At 34.6% G+C, this 20,564-nt stretch overlaps 2 protein-coding genes across 4 annotated transcripts; both read right to left on the bottom strand.

The window, feature by feature from the left end:
* Window positions 1–7,737: 7,737 nt before the first annotated feature.
* LOC129303124 (putative disease resistance protein RGA3) lies at window positions 7,738–10,425 on the bottom strand. Its single transcript, XM_054942203.1, has 2 exons — window positions 8,052–10,425; window positions 7,738–7,914 (listed from the first exon to the last, which is right to left on the bottom strand). The coding sequence occupies exons 1-2, from the start codon at window positions 10,268–10,270 to the stop codon at window positions 7,884–7,886; spliced, it is 2,250 nt and encodes a 749-aa protein (XP_054798178.1). The 5' UTR covers window positions 10,271–10,425; the 3' UTR covers window positions 7,738–7,883.
* A 1,432-nt stretch (window positions 10,426–11,857) lies between these two features.
* On the bottom strand, window positions 11,858–20,436 carry LOC129317656 (cystathionine beta-lyase, chloroplastic). 3 transcript variants are annotated; one of them, XM_054962002.1, is made up of 14 exons: window positions 20,241–20,436; window positions 19,707–19,943; window positions 19,257–19,416; window positions 19,064–19,176; window positions 18,856–18,926; window positions 18,679–18,770; window positions 17,725–17,812; window positions 17,480–17,591; window positions 16,862–16,958; window positions 15,191–15,272; window positions 14,661–14,778; window positions 12,641–12,748; window positions 12,450–12,552; window positions 11,858–12,308 (listed from the first exon to the last, which is right to left on the bottom strand). In XM_054962002.1, exons 2-14 carry the CDS (start codon window positions 19,770–19,772, stop codon window positions 12,133–12,135), a joined length of 1,386 nt encoding a protein of 461 aa, XP_054817977.1. In that variant the 5' UTR covers window positions 19,773–19,943; window positions 20,241–20,436; the 3' UTR covers window positions 11,858–12,132. The 3 variants fall into 3 exon arrangements, with proteins under 3 accessions (XP_054817977.1, XP_054817987.1, XP_054817995.1); XM_054962012.1 differs by having other exon boundaries at window positions 19,707–19,892; XM_054962020.1 differs by lacking the exons at window positions 19,707–19,943; window positions 20,241–20,436 and having other exon boundaries at window positions 19,303–19,416.
* Window positions 20,437–20,564: the final 128 nt, after the last annotated feature.

The raw sequence follows: 20,564 nt of genomic DNA, 5'->3' as shown, positions 1-20,564 counted from the left end.
CTATCCACGTCCTAATTTACAACCTATCCAAGGAAAAGTTGAGTACTAATATAGTATAATTATAATTATAACTTGTGAGATTTAGTTGGTGTGAACATCAAGACGTCCAGGATAACTAATTTCATAATAATGATATTCCAATCTGTTAAATTTAATATCCTGCTAATTGTGATTAAGTTCTTACTAATGTAGTTCTTCTACCTCAACGTCCAATTAGTTACTTAAAGTAGTTTTCCAATAATATTGCCACCAACCAAAACCAATAGCAGAACAGAGAATCTTTGCAAGCCAAGCTTTGCAGAAAAAATAAAGATACAACCAATGGAAGGGAACAGTAATGAAAACGGAGAAAAAAAGATAAAACTTAAAAGGAGGTAGAAAGTGGAATGGAAAGAAGTGGGAAAAGATGAGAAATCATGGAAAAGATAAGTGAAGGTATTGATAAAGGTTGGATCATACGGAGGACACTCACAAACGAACAGATTGAAGTGGACAATTGATATATAAGAACAGGACCACGGTGCAATGGTTTTAAGGGCTAGAGCTGGAAAGAGACAACTAGCCCACAACTATGTTGTTCCTATGTGGCTGTGAGCTGCAGCATTAGCTGTCTCCTCCAATACGTTGCTTTACTCACCATTTTTCATCCATCAAGAGAAATGTGGGTTTTTGTTTTTGTTTTAAAAAGCACGCTTAAATTGTATGTATGTCTGTTTCACTTCTCCCCTAACCCATTTTTTCCCGCAGATTTTGTAATAAAATAAAGAGAAAATCAATTATTTAATCAATGTAGTTTTGAGAGCCTAATCCCTCAACTTTGATTTGTTACAATTCATTACTTATAATTTTTTTATAAACAATTATTATAGTTTTGATTTAATTGTAATATAATCCCTAAATTTCAATTTGATATAATTTAATTTTTATAATTTTAACCATTTAATATATTGGTTCTTGAATTTTAGAAAATATGTATAAGGATTAAAGTTTTAAGGGTTAAGAGTCAATTTTACCCTTCAAGTATATGTGAAAGATTATTGGGAATTCTAAACTCAACTTAGGGTCATTTTGGCCCATCAAATTTAAAGATTCATTCCTTTAATGCTCTAGTGTTAATTTGCCTAATGTTTGTTAGTATGGATATCACTTTTTTTTAAATATTTTTTAATCATAAAATATTTCTCATGGGCCTGACATTACTATTTTAATATTTTTTTATCCTTTCTCTCCTCTCTCTCTCTCCCCCTCTCCCTCTCTCTACAACTCAATGGATCGTCGTATCCTCTTCTTTAGCATCTTCTTGTCTCTCTCTCCCTCTCTTTACAACTCATTACCTTTATGCATTGGAACTCTATCTTGGAGAGAGGCAGGTTAGGTTAGAACTCCAAACTCATCGTTGGTCTATGTGAGGTGGCCAAGAAGGTATGAAACCTGTGGAAGAAGATCACTATGAGCTAATATAGGCTGTAGTTGACATTTTGCATCTTCATCCCATTCTTTTCAGCAAATGATAGGCATCAACATCATCATGTTTTATGCTCTTGTGCTCTTCAAGACTTTAGGCTTTGGGGATGATGCCTCCTTTATGTCATTGATTATTATTGGTGTGGTCATCCTATTGAGCATGTATGTGTGATCCTACTAGCGGTGAAGTACGACGTGACAAGGTAGGGGTCGATAAACAAAAAGGAGGGTGACACCTTCTTATTCTAGAAAGAGATAAGCTCTTACTCTGTGGTTTCGACCTCTAATGTCATCTATGATAAAGTAGAGATGAGCACTGCTCCACGACCCCTCGAGTGAATGAGAGCTATGCTTGGTGGAAGACAAAGGCTAGAGAGAGAAAGGAGGAGGAGGGAGAGAGAGAGAACGTTCATAAACAATGCATGGTTATGGGCTTGTGGCTTGTTGATGCTGATGATGGTAGTGATGAGGTTATACCACTTGGCTCAAGATAAAGGAGGAAGAGGAGAATTGAGCCCTTATGCATGTAACATAACCCAAACTAAGGTGATAGTGTAGTTGTTAAAAATGAGGGACGGAGAGAAGTCAGTGATAGGAGCCAAAGATGTTGGCTGAGAAAGGGGGAGAGAGAGATGAGAACACTATGATAAATAAGAGGAGTTAGGTAGAGTTGGAAATTCGGGTGGGCCAGGCCTATTTAGACTTAGCCTGAATAAGCCTAACTTGAATAAACCCGAACCTAAGCAAGCCCGCTATCTTTATAAGCCTGAATTATTTTGGGCTTCGGGCTGGCCCAAATTCCTGTATTATATATCTTTTTTTGTTGTTGCGATTTTGATGATTTTTTTACCTAATTACATCAAAATAATAATCCAACATGTATTGATACTATTTTTTTAATCGTCCAAGCTAACAAAGCAAGTTCAGCATACTAGTTTAATATTCAAAAATAAATAATCCAACAAAATAACAACACATTCAACATGACATTAAAGTTAAGACATAACAATAATCAATAATACAAATCAAAGTCAAGCCAAATCCAAATCTTATGGCTCTTCCTGTTCCTTATCATCATCCAAAACTACATTTGCACTCTCAATGGCAGACAAATCCAAATTCGGATTTGGTTTAAGCGATTCCTCCTCTTCCTCCCCCTTCCCCTCCCCCTCTCCTTCTTCCTCTTTCACTACCTCTTCTCCCTCAATCCTCTCTTTCTCTTTACCATCTGCAACAAGACAACAACGGAAAAATTTTAAAATTATAATGGAATGAAATCAAATTTTACTTAATAATTATATAACAAAATAATCATATATTTTAAATTTAGATTACCATCATATTGAAAACTACTTAACCAATTACGAGTGTAAATAATAGCTTGAAAATTAAAAGGAAGAAGGATGCTCCAATATTTGGTGAGAACACGTGAGTCAATGCTAAAAGTCAATTCACTTGCCACTATAGTGATAGGAATGCTAAAAATATTGGCTGCCATCTTTGAAAGGATAGGAAATCTCCCCTTATTAGTGTTCCACCAATTGAGAACATTTAAATCTTGATATGCTTGGGGTTGAAGTGTTGCCTCATCTAAATAAAATTCAAGCTCAGACTTTCCAACAAACATAACATCCATGTTTGTATAATTAATCCAATCCTACGACATGTAAAAATTTAATAAAATACCAACTAATAAATTAAAATAAAATAATAAAATTAGTAATAATATGAAATTTAACTTACATCTAAAACTCCTGAAATATTGCTAGTCATGGTTGAAGTTGAAACACTAGAAGTAGTGGAGGATTGAGCTTGATTTGCTTTTATTGGAATTGTTGAACTTGATCCAAGATATGAGGAAAGAGCATCCATCTCTTTGTATTGATTAAAAATACATGTCAACTTGCTTTGAATGCTTTCAATCTTGGCAGTGCAATTTATAGGATCAATCCTTGCATACATGTACTATATCATTTGAATCTTCATTTACAGATCAAGCACAGTTGCAATTGCAAGGATAGTACTATAATCATTTCAATACTTGTTAAATTTTTCTTTCATTCTTTGAGCCATTTCTTGTATCATGAGATCACCATTTACCATGTTATCATCTAACAAGATCTGAATCTTTGATACTTGAGCGAAATACAAGTTCGAAGTGGGATAAGATGTCCCAGACATCAACCTTGTCATCACATCAAATAGCCTCAAGAAATTACACATCTCTTCTCCTCTCTTCCACTCTTCATATGTTGGGCAATGAGTGAAATTATTATCAACACATACAAAGCTAGTAAAAGCTTGATGGTATTGTAATCCACTATCAAGCATTACAAAAGTAGAATTTCATTTAGTGGGCACGTCCATCCTTAAGCCAATTGAACTATCAATGCCACCAACCTCTTTAACAGTTTTTTTTGAAAGCAATTGCTGTTGTCTCTGATTGTTTGACATACTTAACGCTATCTCTAATCTTGTTTAGAGTAGCATTTATCGCTTTTAAGCCCGCTTGAATTATTAAATTTAAGATATGGGTATAACACCTTTGATGAAAAAATTATCCATTACAAATCAACCCATTATCTTACAAAGCTAACCTTTGTTTTAAAATTTCTTGCATATTATCATTTGTAGAGGCATTATCTAAAGTGATAGAAAATACTTTTTTAGTAATCCCCTAATCAATTAAACAATCATAAACTTTTTTAGCTAATTCCTTTCTAGAATGTGGAGGCTCCATCTTACAAAAAGAAAGTATTTTACTATTTAATTTTTAATTTTCATCAACAAAATGAGTAGTCAAGCATAAATAACCTTCAGAGGCTATAGCAGTCCAACAATCAGATGTTAAACAAATTTTACCAATACATTTTAACAATCTTTGCTTCAATGCTTCTTTATGCCCTTGATAGACTTTTGTAACATCAGACACAACTATTTTTTAAGTAATGCACTTTACACTAAGATTCAACATTAAAGAATAGTACTTAAACTATTTATATTCAACTATGGAATAAGGCAAATTATGTTTAATTATCATCATAGATAAAACCTCTTGCACATATTTATCATTAAGCTTTATAGACCTCAGTTTTCCTTCGCTGTCCATCATCATCACTCCAATATCATGATACTTAGCAAGTTGGGGACAATTTTTAACATGTCATGGTAAATGAGATGTGCCATCAGCCCTAGATCCTGCTAGGTCTTTGTTACAACCATTACATCTAGCTTTTACTTTCCCATCAACTATAATTCTAGAAAATAACTTCCAAATATCAGATATACAAGTTTTTGATTTTTTAGCAACATGTAGCTTCACTTCTTTCTCAGAACTTATTCTTTTACTAGAATTACCAGAACCAACATATTTCTTACTTGCAGAGGCCATAGATTTCTTACTTACTGAAGTAGCTGATTTAATTACAGAGGCAAGTAATATTTTCTCATTGTTCTTTTGAGAGGGAAAAATATCAACTACTTTACCCCTACTATGCACATTATCATCTACCTTACTACTAGAACTACCACCCACATTTTCATTAGTTTTCTTCCTTTGACTAGAAGACATGTTTCACTGCATAAAATTGGAAATTAAACATCAATTTAACATACTATGCGTCTATGTCTTCATTAAAAGTTAAAACTAAGGCTTAAGATATTTAATTCCATATAACAACACAACCATTGAAATTCAAGCAAAGGCAATCTCAGATAGCTTAAAAACAAGCTTAAGTAAACACAACTAGAGCCAGACTCAGAGGCAAAGCTAGCTTAAAAATAACCTCAAGCAAACACAATCGAAGATTGCTCAAGCAATCAAGCAGATAATGAGCATGACATTAGATATCAAAATAGAGTAGAGATTTCAATCTTGAGCAATCAAACAGATCGAAACAAAGCAGGAGAGAAAAAGAAAGAAAAAGAGGAAGAAAACCTTGCCAGTAGGTTCTACCATTTTGGTCTGGACAAAGCTTGTTGTGTTAGGGGGTTCTGGTCTGGATGAAACTCATTCTACCAATGGGTTCTAATTTTTCTAGTTTGGATGAAGCTCAAGTGTGAGACAGTGAGAGATTGCGAGCGATCATGTAGTCTAAGAGAGATTGAGAATGTGACTATGTGAGTAGGAGTGACAGTCATTCATTAGTGAGGAAGAGTGCGATTGTGTGAGAGAGATTAAGAAACTAAAGAGTGAAGGCTGATGAAGTTTGGCGAGGAAGAGGAAGTAACGACTGCCGACGGGTCTGGTCTTCTTCTTCTACAGCCTTCAGAGTTTAGCTCTAGCGTAGTTTAGCATGAGGAAAAGCAAGACAATGAAGACGATCATTGGATTTAAAGATTTTGAATGTTCGATGGTTTGAAATAGAGAAAGCAATTTTAGGCTTTAGGATTTTTTTACTTCTTTAAATGCTCTTGCATCTTGCCTCTCAGTCTCAGCCTCTTAACTTAAGCATGCTGCTCCTCACGAACCTCACCTCACTCACTCATGCTCGACTGCTCCTGCTCATGACCTCGTGTCAGCGTGTGCAGTAGGCAGTTGGCTTTATTTTAAAAAAAATTAACAAAATGGGTGTTTGGGCCACCCGAATAGGCTCGAAATATTAGCTTTCTCCTAAAATGCTAAGCCTAACCCTAATTTTTTTGGGCTTGTTCAGGCTAACTTGTTAGGCTCGGGTCGAATTATCGACTCTAGAGTTAGGAGTTGCAGAGGGAGGAAATATGAAAATGCAACGTGAGGTTTACAAGTAATATTTTATAATAAAAATATTAAAAAATTCAAAAAGCGGGACCCACATGGACTAACATTGATGAATTAAATTTGAGGTGCTGGAAGAGGGAATATTTTAATTCAAGGGCAGAAATGACCCCAAGTTGCATTTAAGATCCTTAGTGATCCCTCACGTACACTTGAAGGGCAAAATTGACTTTTAACTTAGGTTTTAAATAGCCAAAATTATATGGATTGTATTGCATTGAATTAAAATTTAGAAATTGAGTTATAGTTAGATCAAACTATATACACTGAGTTACACTTAATCAAAATTTAAAAATCAAGTTATAATCAAGTTAAAACCAAAACTTAAGAAATTAATCTTACCTAAACTAAAATTTAAACTTTATGCTATGTGATGAGTTTTTTCTTTTAAAAGCTTTGAGATGATTATAGTGACAAGAAAATTGACTATATACTGATTAACTTAATATAAATAAAGGAATGTGATTGTAGATAGGAATTTGCAACTTAATATACTTCAATTTAGATTGGATTCTCTAGACTTACAGTTAGAGTTGAAAATACAGGCGGGTTCGGCCCTAAAGCTCGATTCTCTATTTTGAACCTCATTTCTCAAACCCGACCCTTATGTGAAGGGTTCAGGGCCGTGCCCGCAAGCCCTTTTTTAAAAAAATAAAAAAATAAAAATAAAATTAAACATTATAAATTAATTAAAATATTTTGAAATTAAAAAAATAAAATCCTCATAATTTTTTAAAAATTAAACAATACACATTTAAAAGTCTAGTAATAAAATTTAAATCTTGGTTGAAAAAATTCATTTTTTATAGATACATAAACATAATAATTATAGAAAAATAAAAAATATCAAGAATTTTATACTATATATTCAATTATATTAAATTAATTTTAGAATAAATTAAAATTAATAATAATATAATACATGTAGGATGCAGGTTATTAGCTTTAAATACGTGTTCCACCAAAGAAAATAAAAATAATAATAATATAATAGGGCTTGAAGGACTATCCGAACTCGAGTCCTTTTTTACAGGGCTTATCAGGGCCAAGCCCTCAAGCCCGATTACTTTAAAAAAAATTATTTTCAAAGCCCAAACCTTTATTTATACATGGCCTCCAAACTCGACCCTTCAGGCCCGATCCTTATTTCCAGCTTTACTTACAATACAATTACATATAATTACATATTTCAAATCATATCTTAGAGAAGGATAATGGGGACAAATATAAAGACAAAAGATCGTTTGTCTTTCAGCCGCCCAAAGGAAACTATTACAACCAATCAAAAGCTGCTCGAGAATTCACAGCCGGTGTACAAATATTTTTTAATGCAATGAAAGCTTCTCGAGGCTCTTTTAAGATTTGACGTCCTCATGACATTTTTAAACTACAAACATATGAACCAATATGCGTACATCAATCAGAAACCACCGGCAAAAGAACAGAATACACTACGAAAGTACGAAGTACCAAACCTTGGACATTCACAAACAAACAAAGAAAAAATGATATCTCGAAGGACTAAATTTTCATGTTGTCAACATAAATCACCGGTACATGAGCTATCTTGGGCCAATCCTCGCCAACATCTCTTCGGCATCTTGAACTCAGATGACGACACTGATCAATTTTCAAGACCTGAAGAGCACCAAGACACCTAAATTTATCTGGCAAACTCGTCAAGTTGGGGCAACCTATAATGTACACACGCATCAATAATGAGAGATTTTCAAGGCATTCAGGCAATCTCACGAGGCTGAGACAATCTGAAAGGTACAGATATTGCAGAGTGCACTTATAGCATTCAAGCTTTTCGGGTAGATACACCAACCGTGGAAGACCTTTGATGGTTAATGAGCGAAGATTATGAAGACCTTTTAGGCAATCCTCCAACGAACTTATCTTTTTACAGTTGATAATTTCCAGATTCTCTAGAGAAATGCAGTTTTCCTTTCCGTTTGCCAAGCAAGTTAATTTGCCACAGTTTTGAATACGCAATGTTCGTAGGGCTCTTAGGTGCTGGATCCCCTCAGACAAAGATACAAGATTATCACAATACACAATGGACAATGACCGAAGAGAGGTCAAACTCCCCAGTTGTTTCTCCCAAATAGGCATTCTAGGAGAGTTAATGACCAAATTTCTTAGCGAAACCAAGTTACTGAATTTTCTAGGGAATTTATTGATTTTCATACAACCTAACAACTTCAACGTCTGCAGAAAATGAAGCCCGCAAATGGAATCAGGAAGGTATTCAAGATCATGGTTACCATTCAGATTTAAATACCTCAGATGTTTCAGACAACCAAGGCAGTTGGGTAGATATCTTATGCCTGAATTACTTAAATCCAAAATGCGCAAGTAAGTTGAATCAGAGAGAAAGACACCCAGAATGGTTGATGATAGGGGTCCCAATTTGACAGGCAAAAGAAGTGACCTCAACTTTGATGCTTTTAGCGATAGAATTATATCTTCTTTGAGGCATTGACTATCCCAAAATGACACATGTCTTGGGCTTTCAAACATACCTGCACTATGAAAATCAACTTGCAAGCACTCTGACCCAGCTACTGATTTAGCAAGATCGTGCATTAGATCATGCATTCTGCATTTCACTATCTCAGCTTTGTGATTCTTTTGAACAACATCAAAAAGGGATCTGGACACTAATTCATCAAAATACCAACTTCCAACGTCTTCTAATTGCTCACATCCGCTAGCTGAATGAATTAAGCCTTGCGCCATCCACAATTGAATTACTGTTTCCTTATCGAAATCCTTGCCCTTGGGAAGTAACGAGCAATATGCAAAGCATTCTTTTAGATGGGAAGGCAATTGATCATAGCTTATCTTGAGCACTGGCAAAATATCATCTTCTCTTTTAGCTCTCTCCCAACTCTCATCATTTTTCACAGATAACCAATACGTTTCATTTGTATTCAAACACAGTAAGCTTCCAAGAGTACGTAGTGCTAGAGGCACTCCTCCGCACCTCTCCACTATCTCAGCACCAATTTTTATGAGATTAGGGTGCTTCATGCTTCCTCCCCCCAGAAATGCCCATCTGTCAAACAGATACCAGCTCGCATCAAAAGGCAAACTAGCTAAAGAAAGCAAATTCTCTCCACCCATGATTGATGCAGTAATTTTATATCGAGTTGTCACAATAATTTTGCTTCCTTTGACATCGGTTTTTAACAGGCGTCTCAATGTATCCCATTCCAAAGCATTTGCAATCCAAACATCGTCAAGTACAAGTAAAAACTTTTTCGCATCCAATGTTTGTGAAAGGTAATTACGCAAGTCATGCATATTCAGATGATCAAAATCAGCATTGCTTATAGCTTCGATAATTTTCTTTGCAACACATTCAACCTTCAAATCATCAGACACCTGTATCCAGAGCCTGGAATCAAAATACCCTTCAACCCAATCATCGTCAAATACACATTCAGCAAGTCTGGTCTTTCCCAAACCACCAATTCCATGAATAGGAATGACAGAAAGACTCTCATCATTATCCCTGGACAACTTATCAATGATTTCCTTTTTATCGTTTTCTCGCCCAATTATCCCTGTGACAGGCACAGAGTGGGATATTTTCTTCCTATTGGCAAGGATCTGATCATTATTCAGTGGCATCGTAAAGTGAGTAGAGTCAAACAAGCTTCTTTCCTCGTCTATCTGATGTAACCTCTCCGTAATTTTCCTAATTCGACGAGCCATCTCACCACAGAAGAAGAAGTTCTGTACCTGAGTGACTATGATAAATGGAGCCTCGACTTTCTGATTCAAAGCTTGTGCGGCCAAATCATCTAGCAAGTCTTTTGCATCGTTCAGAGCGTCTTTGAGCTTCCGCAACCAATCTTTAACTACATGGCTCTTCTCTTGCCGTTGTTCTGCATCAAGGAGGACGGCTGAAATGGAAGATAAATAACTGCGAAGCTTGTCTAGGTCATCTTTGAAGGACAAGGAGAGTCGAATCTCATCTAAAGCAAGGGAGGCCAATCTTCGCAGAATGGCATCTGTTGTGTTGCCTAGAATTTCCATTTGATTGCTAGATAATATAACAAGAACACAACGTCTGAATTCCGATCAGTGTGGTTATCGGCTTACCGCGAAGGAAAGCCCGTTGAAATGACAAAAACACTTTGTCATCAGTCATCACCATCTATCTCGATTTGCATTCGGCGCCGCGTGCTCGCTGTTCGAGTCCAAATCGATCCGTACATTTAAATTAATGTTTAAATATTTTTAATATATATTTATTAATATAAAACAATGTAATAAAATTTAAAATTTTTAGCATATATGTTCATGGGAAGATTTAATTTAACAATTCAATTTAATATTAAATTTTTTTATAATTTTATAATTTAACTATTCAGATATAATTTAAATAACTTAATTTTATATTAAAAAATTTATTTACAAATTAATCATTTAAATATAGTCTAAATAATTTAAATTTAATATTTAATTTTTTTATATGTTTTTATTTTAATAAATATAATATTAAAAATATTTAGAAATTAATTTAAATAGATATCAAGGATCAATTTAAATTGAAATAGGGGATCAGGATTGTTTTTGATCCTGGTGAGCGAGGACGCTATCTATCTGATGAATTTGGACAACCTCAAACACTGGCAGTCTAAATACAATATATTCGTCAGAATGGGCAAAAATGTCAAATACTATGGGCGCCTTGGTTTTCTTTCATTTCCTTTCTCCATGATAACACAATGCCTAACCACGAGTTATCGCTTCACCATTTAGGATGCAAGTGATTTATTTGTTAAAACTTTGGAATAAATTCTCTTAAATTTTACTGTGATTATACAACTTTCTTAAGTAAAAAGCATGTATAATTTATAACTCCTCATGCTTTGCCCAAAATACATCATTAGAATTGTTTTTATAGTGAGCGCTTTTTCGTAAAGAAAACTTTGATATTGGATTAAAATGTAATGGAATCTAATTTTCATCAAAATTCAAAGAAAATCTATATAATTCAATTCAAATTAAATTGAATAAGTCCATAAAATTCGAAGCATCAATCATCTCATCTCCTTGATAAATTAGGAATAAGTTGAGAGGTAAAAAGTACAACTAAAAATATTAAATTGAGCCCCCTTAAACTAGCTTGTAGCAAAGACAGAGTACCCTTGAGATTGGGAGTCACAAAGATTTTTTTTAAAATATATTAAAAAGATTTTATTCCTTAAATATAATGGAGAAAATTTAAGTTATAGAAGTACTTTAGAATATCTTACAATAGATTTTTTAATGGAGTATAAAAATTATAACCCAAAATTTCTATTTAAATTTCTTGTCTAGAATATTTAAAAATAATAATTTTAAAATTTAAAACCTTCACTACGAATGTTAATTTTTAAAAATTTGTTTAAATTTTTCTAAATAATAATTTCAAAATATTCTAAATGATAATTTTTTCCGAAGTTAATCTAAACAGGCAATAAAACAATATCTTACTTAAGAAGGATAAGAACAATCCCTTTGAAGCTCATATTATCCAATAACATGCACATCGTCATCATATAATTATTGTCACGAAACCTACAAGCACTAAGCAAGAAGGTAGAGAGGAAGTAAACACTAAATACACCAGCGTCAGGTCATAAAAATGCCTTGCCTTAAGCTTATACCAAGCATCTATATGAATACATACAGCTGGAGTTTTCCCACTTCCCAGGCTAATACAAATAGATAACAGAAACAGAAAAGGAATCAGGATAACACAGGACTACCTAAATCAAGATCAAAACAATACCATCGTATTTTTTTTTTTCTTTTTTGGAGCAGAAGAGAGGCCACTTTATTAATCAAAACAATACTGTCATATTATCTGAAGCAAACAACCCATCAACGATGGAAATATTGACAAGGAATTAGAGAGGCCCAGATGAGAGTGCCTTGTCTAGACTAGCAATAAGATCATTAACATCCTCAATTCCTACAGAAATACGCACAAGATCTTCAGTTAAACCTCTGGCCTCACGGACTGCGGCAGGTATGCCGGCATGGGTCATAAAGCAGGGCATGCTTATGAGGGACTTTACACTCCCTAACAAAACAAAATTCACAAGGTCAGCATTTTGCAGGAAAACATTCATAACTCTAACGTGTCAAAAAACATACATTTAAGCCTACTTTTTTGTTAGCAATTCAGAACTCCTTTATCAGAGTAAAGTGGGGAAATATTTACCAAAACTGACAGCTACGCTAAAGTATTTGGCATTTTCAACTACATGCTTTGAGAATGCCACTGAGCCTGTCAAAAAGCTAAGCACAGATCCTGCGCCCTTTGCCTGTGAAACAGGAACCCAATGAAATGAATATATAGAATCGTTTCAGGCATATCAGCAAAAATATTGAATCTCAGCAGGTAAACCATACCTGAGAGTAGTGCAGGTGATGTCCAGGATGACTAGGAAGACCAGCATAGTTTACTTTCTTAACTCGAGGATGGGAGGCCAGAAACTCAGCAATCTTTTGCGCACTCTCCTGCGAAATATGTTGGCTCTAACTTATTTTTATTATAACAATGTCAAGTTGTTATGTTATCACCTGTTTTTTTTTTTTTTTTGGCCAACAATTGTTATGTTATCACTGAAACTTTATAAGAGAAGCTTAGTTTTAGAGACTGATAGGGTAGAGGATAAAGAAGAGAAAAAGAAGAGAGAAACAAGATAGAAAACAGAAGAAAAATGGAAGGAAGATAAGAGACATGTTAAACTCTTTATATTAAGTATGCTTAAAAGTAGTCTACTTTACCAAAATCGTTTAAGCCATGGTTAGACACACCTTAAGTTTTATATATTCTTAATCTATCTTCTATTTTCTAGATGTGGGACTTTGATTTCTTTATGTCTAATATTCCTCCTACCATTTTTCCTTTTTCTTTTTCCTTCGATTTTTTTTTTTTCAATTTTTTCTTCTTGTTTGGGCTTGTACTCTTTTTTGGTCTCGGCCTTAGATCTATTCAATTTCTTCTTCTTCTCTCCTTCTTTTTAATCTCTTCTTTCTTTTCTTTTCTTTTTTTTCAATCTTTCATTCTTTCATTTTTCCCCTTTTTCTCGGTTTTTTTTTTTTAATTTTTTGGCCTCCAATTGAATGGCTCATCATACCATATTAAACTCTTCATATTAAATATAGTTGAAAGTAGTCTGCTTCACCAAATAACTTAAGCCATTTTGTTAGATACACCTAAAGCTTTATATATTCTTAATCTACCTTCTATCTTTCAGACGTAGAACTTTGATTTCTTCATCTCTAATATTTCTGGGTTTTCAATCAAGCATAACATCTAACTACACTCAGGACCTTATTCAGACCCTTATAGCAAATCCTAACAAACCAACTCCCTAACTAACTAGAACTATTTAATCTTTATTTCTTTATTTTCTGCATATCAGAGATATTATCTAATTATGAAATGCAGAGATTCAATACATCATTCAAAATTCATTACTTTATGCAAACCGTGCTGTACAGGAATATGATCATCCAGCAGGAGTATCAAGTAAAACCACATTATCTATCGGACAAGAGCAGTGACGGACCAAGAAATTGAAAATTAAAATTGTGAGGAGAACATATAAAAATATAACAAATTACTATAAAAAATATGAATATTATTACATCATAACTGTTCATAAGAATTTTCATATTTTAAAAAAATCAATCAATATTTGTCAAAACCATTAAAATCTCTATATGTGTAACAAAATTTCTTCATAATTACTATTTATGTTGATTCGTTTCATTTAATTATTTTGGACCTTGTGCTGTTTGAAAAAAAAATTCTTAATCTCTGTAATTTCTGTTCAATCTCCATGCAATTTCTACACAATACCGTTACCATGGAATCTCTGTGCAATCTATGTGTGATCTCTATGTAATCTCCATGCAAGCATATGGCGATGAGCTAGTATTGAATAAAAAGTTGAGCGGCATTATTTCTTACCAAAAAAGAAGTTGAGCGGTATTAAAAGCAATATTTTTAAATATTAGAGACAATTAATACATACCATACATCTAATGTTATAAAACATAAATTTTTTGTGGGGGCAATTGTCCCCACAAACTTCTCTGTAGATCCATCCCAAGACAGAAGGCCCAAGGAAGTGTTTGAATAAAAATAGCACAGATAAGCATGAAAGGATTATGAACAAACAAAAACATCAGTTCAGAACATTAACAAGTCTCTAAAAGTTTTCTTTATTTTCATTTATAAATATGTGTGTGTGTTTTATAAGTGGCCATGTAAGCTAACAAATTTATCAAATAGATTGCACTCGAGCTGAATAAATTCAATGGAAAACAACCATGCTGTGCATTCAGATAATCAGACATTACTGTCAGCCATTCATTAGACTCGAAACTAATAAGTAACTTAGAGCGTTTCATAAAGCACCTGTTGCTTCTCAACTCGCAGTTCCATTGTTTTGATCTCTTGCAGACAGAGCCAACAGTCAAATGGAGCTAAGCCTGAACCCGCTGCATTTTGTAATAAATACAACTCTTTTGCCAACCTTTACATGAAGATGATCAAAGGCAAAAAATGAAGGATAATGCAGAGTACTGATCCACATTATTAATTATCAATTGAACAAAAAAAAAAAAGAATAAAACAGATGAAAAATGAAATTCAATATACAATAAGAAACGCTGAATAGTTTGTGGCAGAATAACAAACTTGACACATGAACATTGGCTCAGACAAGGCTATTTGAAAACAGGGAATAATGCAAGAAAGAGCAATGAGAGTATCATTTCATTCTCAATAATAAGGATCACAAGCACAAAAATGCTATGCATCACATTCTCATACTCAAATGCAAAATTTGCCATGGTATATAATTCACGGATTGACAACAATGGCTCAAACAATTCAATGTCTTCAACATCCTAAGTGTTTAGGACACAGAGAATAGGAGCTGCGACCTTTCACATTTCACGGCAAGGACGCCAGCAATGATAGCACTATGTCCGCCAATAAATTTGGTAGCTGAATGCATGACAATATCTGGAAAGGAAAAGGGAAAAAAATAGCTGTTGTCACTTGACAGAAATTTCTTTTCCCATTATTTTTGGACGTGTAACACATATAGGGTGTTCTAAACAAGTTCCTAGGGTGATAAAGGGAGTTAAAAAAATTCATTTGCCCTCAAGAATTGCTTCAATTCATTCCCACACAAAAAGTGAAAAAAATTCGAGTATGAAGTGTCACAACTGGCAACCCAAAATCTAAGTCGCAACCAGCACATAGGCTAAGCTAATTTAAACTAATTACAACTCTCACACGAAAGAATCTCATAACAATATAAATTATTTTTTGCCCAAATTTTAACCATTCATGTTAGATTCAAGTGTCAAAAAAATGATAAATCAAATTAGAACACAAGCTTTGTATGAAACCATGGCTATTTATTTGACAACATTACATCTTCACTCGAACACCACCATAGTAGTTACAACGTCTTAGAATCCCATAACACCATCCAACTATCAGACACTAATCATAACACTAGATTCCGAGACATGGATTAGGAGTTACAAGCTTCCTACACGTAATCTGTGCTGGCCAGAGACACAATTACAAACAACATTCTACTACTTCCTCATCCTGTGACTACCATAACCCAGACGTGACCTAGCTTAGTCAGACTGTCACCAACTTGTCATGACCCAAAATCTGAGTCATGACTGACATATAGGCTGAGCTAATATATTTCCACTTAGCCTAGCAAGCCTAAAAATATTATACCTCTCCCACAAGATATCTCAATAAAACGCAACTTTTCCTTACTCAACATTTCACCATTCATAACAAAATTCAATTTTCAAAATGAGACCACAATTTAAACAGGGAATAGCTTTGTACTCGTGAGACCAAGATAATCAACGTAGGAAAGATTAACAAATCATTTTTCCTAAGTCACAAACTAGGCAACTATTAATAGGAAATAGAAGCAAAGTAGCCACACTTTCGTGCCAGCTAGAATTGCATCAAAGCCAGCTATAAGCCTAGAGTCGAAGACAGATGGTAAAGTATTTTGAGTAGTTGATCTCACGTGCTATCCAAAAGTCTTCTTAGTCTTCGTTTGCTCTCAATGAGTCAATGTCGAGAATATGCTCTTAATTAAATAGAAATCCCATCAGTCATTAGAAAACTCGGAGTTGAAAAATACTAAGCTTTTTGCCTTGACCTTGACACTAGTCTTGGCCTTTCCTAGGGCACCTTTCCTTGGCTTGGCCTTTCCTAGGAATGTGGAAGGTGCTCATAAAGTTGTGCCCTGTTTAAATTGTAGTCTCATTTTGAAAATTGAACTTTGTTATGAATATTGAAAAGTTGAGTAAGGAAACGTTACATGTTATTGAGATATTTTGTGGGAGAGGTATAATATTTTCAAGCTTTACTAGGGTAAGTGGAAATATATTAGCTCAGCCTATAAATCAGTCACAACTCTGATTGTAGGTAGTGACATGAAGAGACCAAATGTTCATCCTCAGACCTTCTAAGCACTCCCCCATTGCTAGTTCATGTTAACAAGCATGTTATTAAGTTGTTAAATCTAGCCATACTTCATTATCTTGCAAGAGCGATAGGAATACCTGCTCCAAGTTCCAATGGCTGACACAAGACAGGAGACATCATGGTATTGTCTACCAATAGAAGAGCACCATGTGCATGAGCCATCTCTGCCATTTTCTGGACATGAACCAAGAAAATGAAAAAAGTTTTATAACATTGAGTCAAACCATTAAATAGAATTCCATGCTACAGGTTCATATCATATTATTGACCCTATATTGTCAAGGCAATTAGAAGAGAGAGAGAAGAATAAGTTGAGTAAATATAGGATGGTGAGTCCAGTGCGAGAGAAAAGTGGTATGTCGTTTGTGCACATAGCTACTGTATTGAGAATAATTACATCAAAGACAAGTGACAAACAGGAAAATCCAAGAAACCTCTCTAGCTAGAAAATTGAGACCAGTCACATCACTAACATCTAAAATAATGACAACAGTAACAACCAAGTTTACTCAGAATGACAAAAGAAATTGCATGGAGTTGAACTTTCTACATTAGCAACCAAAGGCATTGCCTTGGCAAATAATTGAAGTTCCTTTTAAGTTGCTTGTTCCTCATAACAGCTCAAGAGAAGTCCAAAAAGCCAAAAACAAGAACAGAAACAGGACACTTCCAACCTACAAAAGAAAGCAACTTACTCGAATATCAGGTATTTGTATCTGAGGATTGGTGGGATTCTCTACCCACACCAACTTAGTCCAAGGTCCAATAGCAGAGGCCACCTCCTCTAGATTACTTGCATTTACTTGTCTGCGCATGCAATCATTAAAACCATATCATCAGTGAAACCTACGCTTCTTGGAATGAATCCACCAATAATTTATTTTCACATCCATTTCTCCATAGGAAGAAAATATCCAAAAAGCTGAAAAACCACACTTACTTCACTATGACTTCAGACTTTGGAATTATTTGGGACAATAGTCTATCTGAACCACCATAGAGATCATCTCCAGCAACAATTTCTTCACCTACATTGAGATTATATAAGTAAGTGACAATAAAAGCAGCCATTTCAGCATACATAATCTCCAATGAAAAAAATAATGAAAATAAAATTATATATATTAGAGCATGTGAAAAGTTTATTGGAAAAATGTATATATTCGCAAACACTTAGATATTATAATCTCAGGCCCTAATAAATACTTGAATTATCTGAATGTCATCTCTAGCATAGTAATAAAAAAATGAAGATGTATGTTAAAAATCATTTGATATCAATATTTAAAGGGAAAAAGATTTAACAATTTAAACGCTTGAAATTTTTTTAAAAAACTGACTTTCCTTTTTTTTTTTTTTTCCAGAAAAATTGACTTTCTTTCATTGTTCTTCTATGTACTAGCCTGTTGCACATAATACTTGAAGTAAATATATTTACAGGCAGACTTCAAAATTAACTTTTCAGACTAAAAAATGCTAAGTCTACTATTGATTATGATGAAGATTTTGGTTGATTGACTGTTGACTGTGATTGATTATATTTGATTAGAATTGGTTGTACAAAATTGAAGAGGTTTAATTTTGTAATTATTCTGTGTTTATTAGCCATTATTACGTTGTATCCTACCTTAAATAATAGGCCCCTGTAAGTCAGATAACACACTGACTACTTTTCCCTTATGTTCTCTCTTTTCTCATACTCTCTCAGACTCAAGTCATCAACTCACATGCTAGGAGGTGCACTGAATTCCTCAATTTGCAATCCATTAAATATTCGCAAAAATACACAAAACCAAAGGACAATTCATTCAACTAATATTAGTAAAATGCATACTTGCTTGCACTATTTTACAAGCTGAGTTACAAAAGCAAAAAAGATCATGAGGAAATGCACCAGTTCCAACGAGCTGACTAACAGCATTCAGAGCAGCCATTCCACTGCTGAAGCAAAAGGCTCTATCTGCTTTGTCAAGCTTCGCGAGTAACCTAAGAATAAAAAAATATGCTGAGTAAAAGAGGATGGAAAGAAGTGATAGATATAGACAAAATCAGACAACAAATCAGGTCAAACCTTTCCAAAACATCTCGGGTAGGATTTCCACTTCTAGTATAGTCATAAGGGCCATTTTTTGTTGCAGAAGGCTGCATGAATAAAGTATAGAAGACAAGTGCAATATGAAAAGATTAAAATATATATATATATATATCATGGAATAGAGATACTGAATAGTAAATACACAGTTACTAAAGAGCTCAGCACGTACAGATCAAATTTTCACCTGCTTAAAAGTAGCAGTTTGGTAAATTGGCGTACTCATTGCTCCATAAGGATCAAACTCATTATCGAAATTCAGTAAAACTGTAGAAAGGGAAGGCTCGCTGGTCCGTTCTTCTGCAAATAGAAGCTAAAACTATTTACATATAAAACTAAAATCATTCATACAGTATCAACACAAGAAAAACCGCACAAACCACTTGGGCACTCTGTAATACTGTCCGCCAAAATCGATGTGCTCACATTTGTATCCCTATCTATTGAACAATTCAGTGTGAACACCTTCAGTCGGTTTGACTTCGAACTGGGCGACTTGTTAAATCCCAATCTCTCCCACGCATAGCCAGCAGTTGTAGTCTAAAACACAATAATGAGAAAGGTAATCATTATGCGCACAGACTACAATAGGAATTTTAATTTTATCAAGGTCCTGTATATCCTCTTCATAAACGTACGGTACAAAAATCAAACCTTCCCAGCATCTGGAATATTATCACGGCAGTTATACCTACAATAACTACGAGAAGAATATATTTTTTTGGTAAAGATGCCAACAACTCAGCGAATAGCAGCGCTTTACATTTCACGTTTCTCGCCCAAAAATTATATAAGGTGCATTAAGTGTTTAACTCAATGATCATTGTTACCTTCGCGTGGAGATCAATAGCGACTGGAGTAACGAAAGGCCTGAGAAAAGCAGAGGCCAAAGCCATCACTGAAGATCAAGAAAGCGCTATGTTTCACTCACGCTCTTCAGGCTGCGGATTATGCAGTCCCCGTTGACCTTAGCATCAATTTCCCGGGCTTCTCCGCTCATCACCCTCGTTTCAGCCCTTCAAGCCATCCATGACAACACAGAGCATCACGTCATACACGGCCTCACACTATCATAAAAAAACAGTTCAGACTTCAGAGCCAACACAAGGCAGTCAGGTACCAATATCCAGTAATCCAATCATGCAAAGTACCAATTCAGAACGAATAGAGCATATACGAAGCTTGTTCGATTAATTCAAATTGCAAAGCTTCCCGGTCTGATAAGCTTGCTTATAGGTGGAAAAGGAAGCATCTCTTTCAAGATGGAAACAACAAAGGAAAAGGAGAAATAGGAATGAAGAAGATGAAAGTAGATCATGGAGGAAGAAGATAGACAAAGAAGTTGGTGGAAGAAGACGACGCACCTGATTCCGGCGATGGCTAAAATTCTTTGTGGTAGCAAGCGACGGCGGACGACGCCTGTGGAGGAAATAAGCGACGATAATGCCGAGGGAGAGCACAGGGAAGTTTCAGTTCGGGGCTGAAGAGGGGGAGGAGTGTGAAATAGTATATGTTGTGTTATGTCCTTCTTCGGTCTTATTTATGCAGTGTCGTGTCTCGTCTATTTTGATGGAATGCTCAAAACTTCCTTACATCACTACATCAACACACAACCGTATCTAGACGCCATTCGTGACGGGGGAATAGGGTTGGGAAGGATAACAATAATAATTAATGTTTCATGAAAA

Source organism: Prosopis cineraria, unplaced genomic scaffold (assembly GCF_029017545.1).
Source record: "Prosopis cineraria cultivar Desert tree isolate PC_DT_omini unplaced genomic scaffold, ASM2901754v1 PC1, whole genome shotgun sequence".
Lineage (NCBI taxonomy): Eukaryota > Viridiplantae > Streptophyta > Magnoliopsida > Fabales > Fabaceae > Prosopis > Prosopis cineraria.
The sequence above is the reverse complement of the archived record's forward strand: the minus strand, read 5'-3'. Positions and strand labels throughout refer to the sequence as shown.

What these genes read in the sequence shown, in the direction of transcription:
- LOC129303124 (XM_054942203.1), bottom strand. Translation starts at nt 10,270, where the DNA reads ATGGAAATTCTAGGCAACACAACAGATGCCATTCTGCGAAGATTGGCC. An exon ending in ACCATCAAAGGTCTTCCACG is followed by an intron (nt 7,915 to 8,051) that starts GTTGGTGTATCT and finishes TGTACATTATAG; the next exon opens with GTTGCCCCAACTTGACGAGT.
- LOC129317656 (XM_054962002.1), bottom strand. Translation starts at nt 19,772, where the DNA reads ATGGCTTTGGCCTCTGCTTTTCTCAGGCCTTTCGTTACTCCAGTCGCT. An exon ending in TAGTCAGCTCGTTGGAACTG is followed by an intron (nt 17,813 to 18,678) that starts GTGCATTTCCTC and finishes ATCTCAATGTAG; the next exon opens with GTGAAGAAATTGTTGCTGGA. An exon ending in GCCATTGGAACTTGGAGCAG is followed by an intron (nt 15,273 to 16,861) that starts GTATTCCTATCG and finishes TTTCCTTTCCAG; the next exon opens with ATATTGTCATGCATTCAGCT.